The sequence below is a fragment of the Amblyraja radiata genome, chromosome 37, assembly GCF_010909765.2.
Source record: "Amblyraja radiata isolate CabotCenter1 chromosome 37, sAmbRad1.1.pri, whole genome shotgun sequence".
Classification (NCBI taxonomy): Eukaryota; Metazoa; Chordata; class Chondrichthyes; order Rajiformes; family Rajidae; genus Amblyraja; species Amblyraja radiata.
This window is the reverse complement of record NC_045992.1, coordinates 5,372,085-5,385,242: the sequence shown is the minus strand read 5'-3', so window position 1 is coordinate 5,385,242 and position 13,158 is coordinate 5,372,085. Positions and strand designations below refer to the sequence as shown.

Below are 13,158 nucleotides of genomic sequence, written 5' to 3'. Positions count from 1 at the left end.
GAAAGAGAAAGAGAGAGAAGAGAGATCGAGCGAGAGAGGAGAGGAGAGAGAGAGCGAGACAGAGCGAGGACATAGAGCGACAGAGAGAGGAAGAGGAGCACAGGGGAGAGAGACAGAGAGAGAGAGAGGAGAGGAGACAGAGAGAGACAGAGAGAGACAGAGAGAGACAGAGAGAGACAGAGAGAGACAGAGAGAGAGAGAGACAGAGAGAGACAGAGAGAGACAGAGAGAGACAGAGAGAGACAGAGAGAGAGACAGAGAGAGACAGAGAGAGACAGAGAGAGACAGAGAGAGATATGCAGTAAACGGAGAGGCAGAAGAGTGAGTGAAATTGAAAATGATAAAAAGAGAGAAGAGTCAGAAATTTGGATCACAAATTTGGTTTGATGGGTTTGGCTGGCCCTATCAACTATAAAACCCCTCCCCTTTCTGCTATTTCCAACCACACACCCTCTATCTTTGGGTTTCCAGCGCTACTCACTTTTTCCCCATGTGCCGAGCCACGTCCGATCTCTTGAACCCGTCCAGGTAATACAGGCGCTTGGCCAGCCGTTTGGCCGCCTCTTGGTCAGTCTTGTTGCCGTTGGCCAAAGTGTCCGTGCTTCCCAACGCCAGCTGTTCAGTGCTGTCCATCTCGGACTCGGAGTCCATCACCAAGTGGTTCAAGTTGCTGTCTCTGGGAAGGAAACACATCAGGGAAGTGAATGAAAGCAGCTTTGTGCTTGGTGGCTGCCTCTCCTCAGGTGGAGCCAGTCATCGTTCAGTCACACAAGCTGCAGTTGCTGGAAATCTGATGGAAAAACAGAACAACGCTTAAATGCTTGACCGGTCGGGCAGCATCTGCGGAGAAAAACAGTCAACGTTTCGGGTCAATGGGCTAGAAAAAGTTAGATAACATTTTAAGATGCAGAGTAAAGGGGGGAAAGGAAGGAGACACCATGTTCCACTCTAATAATGTTCTAAATGTTCAGCAGATGGTCTGAAAAATGCAGAAGGTGGTAGGCATGGAATAGCTGATGGTGCAAAGCAAAAGAGGGATAAATCAAGAAACACAAAAAACTATTTATGAGGAAGTTCACGTGGGACCCTAATCCTGCCACTATGTAACCATCCTATTCTGATCTCTCCCTTTCCTTGGTCACTTCCATCATTCTGACAAAACTTAATATAAGAATAAAGAACAGCAGCAAATCTATTGACCAAGTAGGTTATGAGCAACTACAATACAAATGATGGCCCCCAGCACCGAGAGCCTCTTGACAACCTTTACTACAAAGACAATGCAAGGGGCACATGGAAAGACCACCAATTTCAAGTGGTTCAAATATCACCCTTACGGCATCTGGGTCGAGTTCCTGTAACTCCCTCCCCTCGGGCTGGAGGAGTTACCAGAGGGATGGCAGCTGTTCGAGGAGGTAGATCACCACCTGGTTCTTGAAGGCAATTAAAGATGTGTATTAAAACGCCAGTAAAACCCACTTTCTGGAAATAAATGCAAAATGGATTCAACCCACAAGCTTTGGCATAACCTTCTGAAGAATGTCTGAGAGAAAAAGATATTATTGAGCACATTTTGCACAGCATATGTTCAAGTCGACCAAGTAGCCTTTTGTTTTAATATCAACCTATTTGATTGGTTAGTATGAGAATGTTGGCAAGGATACCACAAACACTCCTGCTGTTCCTCAAATATTAAACCAAGAGGATTTTAGCGCAAGTTACTCTGTGGGGTTAAAATGATCTCCAATGACAGAACACAGTCTTCGTTAACTCTTTGAAGCAAATGACAGCATACCATTATCTTCTCTTGTACATGAATATGCTTTCTCCAGAAACGTTTAGCAAGTTAGTCAACATCTGGAGAAGGAGAAACAGAATTCACATTGCAGGCTGAAGACTCTTCAACAAAACTACAGACTCACCAAACGAGTGTTTCCAGCATTTTCTGCCTTTTTTTTCCATGTTATTCCTGATTAATCAAATCTTCAAAACAAGTTGGAAAGGTAAAATGGACTTGAGCAAAACACAAAATGCCAGAGAAACTCAGCAGTCAGGCAGTACCTGTGGAGGAGATGGTCAGAAGACTTTTCAGGTTGGGACCTTTCTTCAGCCAGATCAGTCTGAAGAAGGGTCATTGTTCAACTTCTGTCAAGGAGAAGCTATACTTCACCCTCGTTAGACGGCATTTGGACTACGCAGTTGCAGCATGGAACCCATACACAAAAAAAAAACATTATTCCATAGAACGTGTCCAAAGACAGGCAGCTCGATTTGTTACAAACACCAATGAGAGAGAAGCGAGTGTCACCAAACTTCTGAATTCACTGGTCGGGGTGGAACCCTCTCCAAGACAGACGTGAAGCTCACCGTTTGACCTGTTTTTACAAAATGTTAAATGGTCAGCTCGACATAGATTACAAAACCTACACCAAACCCAAACCAATTAGGAGCAGACGAGAGCGTTCTATCCAATTTGAGATACTAGCTACCAAGACAGATGTGTACAGCAATTCGTTCTTCCCCTGCACAATTAAAGCATGGAATAGTCTTCACCCTACTATAGTTACACAACCAGATGCAACTAAATTTAAGGTAGCTCTTTCTTCCCAAAAACACTTTCTGGCTTAAGTCCTCCCTCCACCACCTCCAGTTTAAATTCCATTTGGAATATTTTGGAGGACCAAGGAACCACGAATCTGAAACATCGTCTCTCCTCCACAGGTGTTGCCTGACTCAGAGTTCCTCCAGTACTTTGTGTTTTGCTTAAGATTCCAGCATCTGCAGTTCCTGTGTCTCCAGAAAAATGGACTTTATTTGCCAAAGTAGGCCCAGATGGATGTGCAGCCTGAGCAACTTGGTACTGAAGAATATTATAAAGCAAGTAAATAAAGTACAAAACACAACTTTGATTCATCTCTCAGAAAGACTACAAAGCACTCCCCACACAAAGCATTTCTCTGATTAGATATGTGGCAAGCAGTTTCACACAAAGCTTCCTCTAACAGATGCATTGAGAGGGGATCTTATAGAAAACTATAATATTCTTAAATGATTGGATAGGCTAGATGCAGGAAAATGTTCCCCATGTTGGGGGAGTCCAGAACCAGGGGTCACAGTTTAAGAATAAGGGGTAGGCCATTTAGGACTGAGATGAGGAAAAACTTTATCACCCAGAGAGTTGTGAATCTGTGGAATTCTCTGCCACAGAAGGGAGTGGAGGCCAATTCACTGGATGATTTCAAGAGAGAGTTAGATTTAGCTCTTAGGGCTAAAGGAATCAAGGGATATGAGGAAAAAGCAGGAATGGGACACTGATTTTAGATGATCAGTCATGATCATATTGAATGGTGATGCTAGCTCGAAGGGCTGAATGGCCTATTCCTGAACCTCTTTCCTGTTTCTATGTTTCTATATGTTTCTATATCCCCCCAAAACAACTGACACCTCTCCCCCATCTTCTATCTTTAAATAAGACATCTGATTATACATGCTGTCCTTCAGCACTGTTGATCGAGACCAAATAAAGCATTTATTCCTGTAGAACCTCTCATGTGCACAAGAAAGTGATCTGAAACACAAAGCAGTATATCCAATGATTCTCATAGCACAACATAAAAATAGACCATTCGGCCCATTGAATCTGTAGCGGGTCTCAAACCAATCCCATTTCCCTACATACTTCCCTGCAACCTATTCTCACGCATATGCTCATCAATTCTTCCCCTGATCATCTTACCACTTGCTTTCACAAAAGGTAATTTACTGCAGCCAACGCCTCCGCATTTAGAAGCATAGAAAATAGGTGCAGGAGTAGGCCATTCGGCCCTTCGAGCCTGCACCGCCATTCAATATGAACATGGCTGATCATCCAACTCAGTATCCCATACCTGCCTTCTCTCCATACCCCCTGATCCCTTTAGCCACAAGGGCCACATCTAACTCCCTCTTAAATATAGCCAATGAACTGACCTCAACTACCTTCTGTGGCAGAGAGTTCCACAGATTCACCACTCTCTGTGTAAAAAAAAATGAGGGATTTGGGAGGAAACTGAAGCCCTCAAAGGCAACTCAATCTTCTTCTTCTTGCGTATGGCGTGCACAGCCTAAAGTTGTAGGACAACTTGTTCTATTTGATCTTATTTGATTGTGCACGCCGGGTTGATTGCATTCGTCGAAACAGGGCGGACTCAGTCAAACTCCACACAGACAGCACTGGAGGTCGGGATTGAGCAGAGAGCACTGGATCTGCAAGACAGCCGCTCTCCTCGATGTGCCTCTGTGATCACAATGCTCTTATAACTTGCCTTGGTAACGTTAGAAAATGAGCCAGCCCAAAAACATTTTATAGCCAATAAAACAGCTTTGCAGTGAAGCCACTGTTGTAATGCAGCAAACAATAAGCTGCAGCAAACACCAAAGACCAGGTAACTAATTGTCTCTGCAATGCAAGACGGAGCCTGGTGAGCATACAGGAGACCACCTCTGCTCTCGATCAAACTAGTGTGTAGGATCTTTACATTTATGAGAGAGCGCATTTGGCCCTAGTTTAACATCTTATCCCACACCAGCAGAGCACTCCCTTAGTAATTAGCTTTCATAGCAAAAGGATTTGAGTATAGGAGCAGGGAGGTTCTACTGCAGTTGTACAGGGTCTTGGTGAGACCACACCTGGAGTATTGCGTACAGTTTTGGTCTCCAAATCTGAGGAAGGACATTATTGCCATAGAGGGAGTGCAGAGAAGGTTCACCAGACTGATTCCTGGGATGTCAGGACTGTCTTATGAAGAAAGACTGGATAGACTTGGTTTATACTCTCTAGAATTTAGGAGATTGAGAGGGGATCTTATAGAAACTTACAAAATTCTTAAGGGGTTGGACAGGCTAGATGCAGGAAGATTGCTCCCGATGTTGGGGAAGTCCAGGACAAGGGGTCACAGCTTAAGGATAAGGGGGAAATCCTTTAAAACCGAGATGAGAAGAACTTTTTTCACACAGAGAGTGGTGAATCTCTGGAACTCCCTGCCACAGAGGGTAGTCGAGGCCAGTTCATTGGCTATATTTAAGAGGGAGTTAGATGTGGCCCTTGTGGCTAAGGGGATCAGAGGGTATGGAGAGAAGGCAGGTACGGGATACTGAGTTGGATGATCAGCCATGATCATATTGAATGGCGGTGCAGGCTCGAAGGGCCGAATGGCCTACTCCTGCACCTAATTTCTATGTTTCTATGTTTAATGTGTTGTACAGTCTAGTCTTGTACTAGTGACACTCGCATCACTAGTGTGTGACTTCACTATCAATTTTACAGAAGGAAGTCACATCTTGACACTGTAGCTCAGTTACACCAACAACACGTTCACAGTATATTCAAAATGCCCTCAGCCCAGGAGTTCCCTTATTCATATTATACTGTATATGGATTCCCAAATGAGATAATGAAAGTCAGTCAGGTCCCATTCACTTACAGTAGGCCACACCTTATTCCCATTCTCATGTCCTCCTGCTCTGCAAATCATTCCCATCTGCTTGACCACCCATCTGCCCTGGGGTCAAGGAGAGAGCGTTCACGTCGCGGCCCTGTTTCCACCACCACGCACAAGAAACACAAGAAGCACAAGACAGACACCATTGTATGCAGATGTCGGGAGGTGTGTTCAGCTCTGGCTGAACAACTTCTAATCTTGCGTGTGAACTCGATGAGAAGAAGACCCATCTCCCCACACACTATCAGCAGCAACCCAATCTCACTTCAGTTCCCTTCTCTTCCTTGCGGTGATCTTGTTCATCGCTTTCGCACGCACTAGTTGCCTCTCCCTCAGAGTCAGCGACTCTGTCTTTGTCACTATCTCTGCATCACTCCTTCTGTTTCCCTCTCTCTCCCTCCCCTGCATCCCCCACTCTCCTCTGCATCTCTCCCCCACTCCCCACTCCCTTTGTCTCCCACTGCATATGTCTCCCACTGAAAACCTCCCCCTCACTCTCCCTTTGCCCCCTTCTGCCTCCCCAGGCTGTTTCCTTCCATCCTCCGCCCTCTCCCTCTGCCTCCCTCCCCATCTCCCGGTCTCCCTCCATTTCTCTCTGGCCCTTTAACTCCATATCTCTCTGATTCACTCTCCATTTTTCTCTCTCTCCCCTCTCCATCTCTGTTTCCCTCTCCCTTTTACCTCCCACCCTTCCCTCTCTATCTGCTCCCCCCACTGCCTCTCTGTTTCTTCTCTCTTCCATGTTCTACTGCCTCCAGTTCCCCTTTCCAGAACCCCATTTGCTATACAAGCCGCATGTAACACTTACTCCGAAGTCCGATCTCCGAGATGTTGCCCACTTTGTCACAACGAATGCCATAATCAACCAGAGAATCACAGAGGCCGGTCAAAGAAGCATCCACACATTTGCTCACTTCACTGATAAGGCCGGAGATACACGAGCCAGCTCCACAAATACATTCGGCTCCAGTGACAAACATCCATGCCCCATACATAACACAGTCATGAATGCGTTCACCAAGCTGACTTTCTCCATTAAATATTAACAGAGTTACTCCCAAGAATAAAAGGCTTCACACGGTCCAATCATGGAAATAGCCGTGTTGCAGAGAGCATCTATTGCCAATATTTGCATGCATTGAATTCCTGCCCCTCCCACCCCAAGCAACAGCTTGTTCCATTCAGACTGCTAACAATCTGTACAACCATATCCATGGAGGCAATTAATGATTAAACAGTTCGAGGAAACTTTGTCTTTGTCAAGAATCAAGAGTGTTTAATCCTCAATGCAGCATAACGGGTCTGTAACACGATATACACAGATAATATAAAATGAACAACAAATAAAAAAATCAATAATCCCAATACTAAGTCAGAATATGCAGTAGATACAGATATTATTTAACTCAATAAAGAATTTGTTCTAGGGTTCCACTCATTAGTGCAATGCCTGATAGGACAATGTGAGATGATTCAATAGCAATTTTCAAATCAAATTGTGTAACAACTTAGAGAAAATATTGCAAGGCATTGGGAGTGGAAATTAAATGGACAACTCTTTCAAATGCACTATTATCTCTTGTGTTTTTACATCATATCAACGATTATATGGAAATAGCAAAATATTATCATTTCAATGTAAAATACTTTGCAATCTCCCAATACTGAGTAATTAAGTCATAATGGCAGAGCAAGTCTTTGTAGAATTTCTAGTCCATCCCTGGAGCCCAGTAAGATTATTTCCCTCAGTGCTGATCTGGTTTCGCTTCGAAATCCCCAATCCCACCACCACCACCAATCAGTGTTTCAGCTCATCACCAATCGCTCCAGAAAAAAGGTTCTTCCTCATATTCCCTTCCTGAAACTTTTTTCAGAAGGTTAACCATGTGTTTCCTTAGTCCTACACCATCAGTTAAAGAGAACAGCTTATTTTTTATCTACGTCATATTATAGCAAATCTCATATCAATTTTCGTGGCTTCAGGGAGAACAACTCCAACTTATCCAAACTTAAAATAGCTAAAATCTCTCATCCAGAACCATGCTGGTAAATCTCCTCTGTACTCACTTGAACATCTTTACATCCTTCCTGGTGCATTGTGACCAGCACTGGATACTTTACAGCGATGCCACATTGTTGGTGATTGAGGGAGAAACAGCAGCCAACGCACCAGAGTAACAGAATAACAGACAAGTTACAGAACATAGAAAATAGGTGCAGGAGTAGGCCATTCGGCCCTTCGAGCCTGCACCGCCATTCAATATGATCATGGCTGATCATCCAACACAGTATCCTGTACCTGCCTTCTCTCCATACCCCCTGATCCCTTTAGCCACAAGGGCCACATCTAACTCCCTCTTAAATATAGCCAATGACCTGGCCTCAACTACCTTCTGTGGCAGAGAATTCCACAGGTTCACCACTCTCTGTGTGAAAAATAACCAGAAAGAGGCCATTCACGAAAATAATAGAAAATAGAACCGGATTGTGTCATTGGTTAAAACATCTCAATATTTACTATGTCATGCTCCCCCTAAAATTTACATGTTTCAATAGGTTCACCTCTCATTCTTCCAAACACAGACGTGTACAGAGCCAAATGTCATCCAAAGTTGTTTTATATCTGCAGCAGCTCTGAAGCAAAAACATTCCAGCAGGTTGCAATCCCCCATCATATCCTACAAGTACTTTTCTTTCAAGTACTATCCCACTCCATTATGACGTTATAATTGAATCTAAATTCACGCACCCCCCTGACAGGCCAAACTCATGCCATGTAATCAAGTTACAGCATATAGATGCAATCACATAGACAGCTCACCAACGCCTCTACTCCTTCAGAGGTTTTAGGAGATCGGGCAAGTTGCTGAATATTTCAACAAACATGTACACATGTACAGTAGGGAATCTGCTGAATATTTCATCAAACATGTACACATGTACAGTAGGGAATCACAGCCTGGTTTGGAAATTCAAATGCTCAAGAATGAAGGCTGTAGAAAGTGGTGGACATTGCCCGTTCCATCACAGGTACTGACCTCTTCCTCATCATGGAAGGAGCCACTGAGAGCACTGCCTCAAGAAGGCAGCTAATATCATCAAAAACCCCACACCGTGCTCTCTGGCCATTCTCTCGTCTCGCTGACTCAACCGGGTGGAAGTTATCAGAGCCTGTGAAAAGCATCGCCTGCAATTTCCAGACCAGCTTCTTCCTCTAAACCTTCAACTCTAACTACAACCCTAACTCAGCTCCGAACCGCTGCAGACGTTGCATTCATATGATTGCTCTATATACCTTGCTGTTTGCGCTACTGTGCTGGTTTATTTAGAATAACTGTGAGTTGTTAAATGAGCCTGAAAAACTGCAGCAAGTAACATTTTCATTGTTCCATCTCATATCTGGCTCATTGGCAAATAAACACTTCCTTGAATACATTTTAATTTAGGGTCTTTTGCCAATCATCTTCATCTTGATCTCCTTCTAGACCCAGCTCCTCATCATTTCGTATCCGTCTATCAGATCCTCTCTCAACTCCTTCTATTCCAAGGAGAACAACCCAGCTTCTCCAGTCTATCCACAAGACTACAGCTCTCATTGATTCATCACTCCAGTGAATCTATACTGCAACCTGTTAGAGCCCTTCACGTTGTGGACCCCAGGATAGGCCATCTTCTCCTTGTGGCCAAACCAGTGGCTTCTTACTTGCCTGCTCTTCTTTGAAGTCTTGCCTCGGGGTCATTTATGTCCACAGAGAAGGCCACAGTTCAATGTCTCTTCTGACAAAAGGTACCTTCATTGGTGCGGCACTCCCTCCATCAGCAGGGAGCTGGCCTAGACTTTGCGCTCTGGAGTGGGGTTTGAATCCACAACCTTATGGCTCAGAGATAGTACTGAGTCAAGGTTGAGTGGCCTTGGTTTTGGTGGAGTGAAGGAAAGGAGGTGGGGCGAGGTTGGAGAAAGCCTCAGCAGGTTAACTGGAGGGTAAACATGCTGGGTCATTTGTGACCTGGTTTCCTCGGGCAATGGACTCCATTTCTGTCCATCATCCTCAGAACAAGGTCAAAGCCAGCAGCTCCAGCCGCCCCATCCACATTGTAGGCCATTACCCCACTCCCTTCAACCAGCTGGGTAGCAAGCAGCATGATGTTGGGTCTCTCTCGCCTTCAGGTCTGATGCATCACCCTACGTCCCTGCGTCAGTCAGCAGCCTATGCATTTCTCACCTGGGATGATGCCCGTTTCCTCCTCTTCCCTCTCTCCCAATGGACCAGCAGCATCTAGAAAGAAGAAATAAGGCTGTGGGTGAATATAATCACGGACTGCACTGGGCTGATCCCCCAGCAGAAAGTGTCAGCTGTAAAACTAGGTCACTTCAGCCTAAGGCTGTCAATGCATCAATAATGATGTGCTATTTACAATGGAATAATTTCACTGGAAAATATTGCATGCAATGGTGTTTACAAACAATGAAGCATGCATTGGTCAGATGACCAAATAACTCAGTCCCTTACCAAACCCTCGCTCCTCCTCCTCCTGATTGGCAGCGGATTGTCATTGTTGGTTCCACCTCAGCTCTATCTTCTACTCCCTCCGAGCTGACCAATGCCAAGGTCTTCTCCTTCTCTCGGCTGTTTGACCACTTCTCTTGTGTGTCCTTCCTTGTCCCCTAGTATCTGCCAGGTTTGGCCTTCCACAGCCACTGGACATAGTACTGCTGAACTGGTGGAAACATTCCTTGCTCCTGTTATGGGGTGAAGGAGACGGGAGTCTTGGGAGCGAATGATGCCGTCTGGACTCATGGAGGCTTCAGCGTTCACTTCACGCAGCCCCCACCAACGGCTCAGACAGAGTAAACCCGCCAAACTTCTGAGAAATCGCCTGCAAATACTGATGCACACTAATGATCCACTGCAAATGCAACAGTACCTACACTTCAAAAGTACTTAATCGGCAGAAGACTAAATTAGGACATCTTAAAGTCAGAAGAAATGGTGCGTACATGCAAGTCCTAATTATTATTAGAACAGCCTATGAATGTCCCCATTTATTGACTTTCTCCCACAATCCTCCATAAATAGACATATTTGTAAATAAATATTGACATTATCCTATGATCCTCTGCAAATATTCACATGCTCCCTTGACCCTCACCAAATATTCTCTTGCTCTCATGATCGTCCAGTTATTGACATGCTCCTAACAAACACCTATCCAAATACAGAATGCTCTCAGGGATTAAGAGTCAATATCGGCACATTCTAGATTCTCCTCCTCCTACCTTCTGGTGGCAAATATCAAGCACATGAATCAAACCATCCATCATTGTAAACCAGTAGCAAAAATAATTGTTAAATACACAAATAAATAACAGAACCACTGACCGTGGACATTGCACTCGCAGCGTATGAGTGGTCCGATCCAAAGAAATGAGGAGAAAAGAATGAAGAGGGACAATGCACCAGTCGTGGTGAATAAGGATTTCCAACAGACGTTTGACAATGTGCCACATCATTGTTATTGGAATTGGGGTGGGAGATTGCAACCTTCACGTGGTCCGCCCTGTTTCGACTAATGCAATCAACCCGGCGTGCACAATCAAATAAGAGCAAATAGAACAAGTTGTCCTACAACTTTAGGCTGTGCACGCCATACGCAAGAAGAAGAAGAAGAAGTGGAAGAAGTCATTGGAATTGACGACCATGGATTTAAAAGGATGGTAGATGGCAGCGTGGATAGAGAATTGACAGAATGGCAGGGAGCAAAGCATAACAGTGGAAGAGGCAAGTGTTAGAAATGATCAGCAGATCAGACAGCATCCGTGAGTTAATGTATCAGGTCATTAACCCTTCAGCAGAACTGGAGCTGTGAGAGTGGAAGTGGGTTTCAGGTTGGGGGTAGGGTGATGGATAGAGAGAGAACGAGAAGTATCGGTGATAGAATGAAGACCAGGGCTGAGCAGATGACCCAGTGCATTTGGTGCTACCTGGACAATAGACGGACAGCAAGTTAGACAAACAGAACATGATGAAACTGTAATTGCCGAGTACAGCAGATGCTGGAAATCTGAAACAAGAGGTAATGCTAGAAATTCCCCACCGATGAGGCAGCATCTGAATTCAGGACAACTGAAGCATTGTTACAAGTAGATGATCCTATATCACCAGTGGCCAATTGTAACACAAACAGGAAAGGCTGGTTATCTGAATTTGTGTCCAATATTGATTTCAAAGGGCTGCCGAGAGAAGATGAAGTACTGGTCCACCAGCTTATTTTGAACATTATTGGAATACCATAGGAGAGTGGGAAAGGGATGAAGAATTAATGTGAAAAGTAACCAGGAGATAAGAGTCACCCGAGTGGATTGAATGGAGGTGTTCTGCAAAGTGGTGACACAATCTGCATTTGGTTTCTCCAACATCTGGGAGACCACATCCTGAGCACCAGCTGTTTGATTGGAAGACGTGCAAGTGAATTACTGTTAGTGGCAATAGAAGGGAAGGGTCTCTTTGGAAAGCTGAAAGTGACAAAACTCCACGTAAATAAAAGGCTTTAATCTGACAGACATGTCTAAGACACCATCACTGATATTGTTACTGTTCCACAAACTACTGTGGCACTACCCCAATGAAGTCACCTCTTCAGCCTCCTATCCCAACACATCAAAGATAGATCCCAAAACTTCAATAGATAGAAAACAGAGGCAGGAATAGACATTTCCATATTCTGCAAGGTCAACATCACCTTCCTACTCCAATGCAAATCTTTTGAGTTCTTAAATATTATTTTATGTTAAATGGCTGTTAATATAGAATTCGATAGCAAAGTCCATTTAGCCCACTGGGTCCATGCTTGCTAGTTCTTTGAATGAGGAGCTCTCCAATTAGTCTCATGCCCCAACTTATTTCGATAAACACTCCATTAGTAACACAGAACCTGGGGTGGGACTTGCATCCATTACCCACTGAGTCACAGCTGACAGTTCATTATAGACTAATGGTCTTTAAGTCTGTCGGTGGTAATGCAAATGACGCCCAAGTGAGACAGGCCCTTAAGGTTCAATGTTACCACCGACAGACTTAAAGACCATTAGTCTACATTGAACTGTCAGCTGTGACTCAGTGGGTAATGGATGCAAGTCCCACCCCAGGCACTTGAGCCCAAGATTCGTACTGACACACCAATGCAACACTGAGAGATGATGTATACTGCTGGAGTACTTCAGATGAATGTAAAACTAGGAACAACTGCTCTCTCTAAAATGATCAGAAATTTCTCTCTCATGTCCCAGTTAATTTTTACTGCCCAAACAGTGTCACACAAAATAGTCATCACCTGCTATTTCTGGGAGCTTGCTAAGATAACCAGTTGTCACGTTCTTACATTGCAACGGTGACTACGCCTCAAAAGTATTCAGCAGCTCTATTGCTGGTTGGAAAGTCTTAAGTTCACAGAAGGGCCTGTAAAATATGAGCCTTTTTCTGCTCTTTTTGAAAGCACTGCAGATGCTGGAAATCTGAAAGAAAATCAGAAGCACTCAGCTAGTCAGGCAGTATCTGTAGAAAGAGAAACGTAATTAATGTTTCAGGCCAGAGACCTTTCAGGTCACCATTGGAAATGTTCTTAATCTATTTAAAGCTGGTTTATTCCAGCCTGTGTCTGTGCTGTGTAGTTTTCTGAT

At 44.3% G+C, this 13,158-nt stretch overlaps 1 protein-coding gene across 6 annotated transcripts in view; it reads right to left on the bottom strand.

The window, feature by feature from the left end:
• LOC116966538 (PH and SEC7 domain-containing protein 1-like) overlaps nt 1–13,158 on the bottom strand; it is a 134,833-nt gene that overhangs the window by 45,144 nt on the left and 76,531 nt on the right. For 3 of the 6 annotated variants that reach the window (XM_033012876.1, XM_033012877.1, XM_033012879.1), the window contains one exon: nt 482–676. In XM_033012876.1, coding sequence (XP_032868767.1) covers nt 482–676 — 195 coding nt within the window. Of the gene's footprint in view, nt 1–481; nt 677–6,288; nt 6,516–9,703; nt 9,758–9,991; nt 10,827–13,158 lie in introns of those variants that run through there. The other 3 variants (XM_033012881.1, XM_033012878.1, XM_033012882.1) reach the window with 3 other exon arrangements.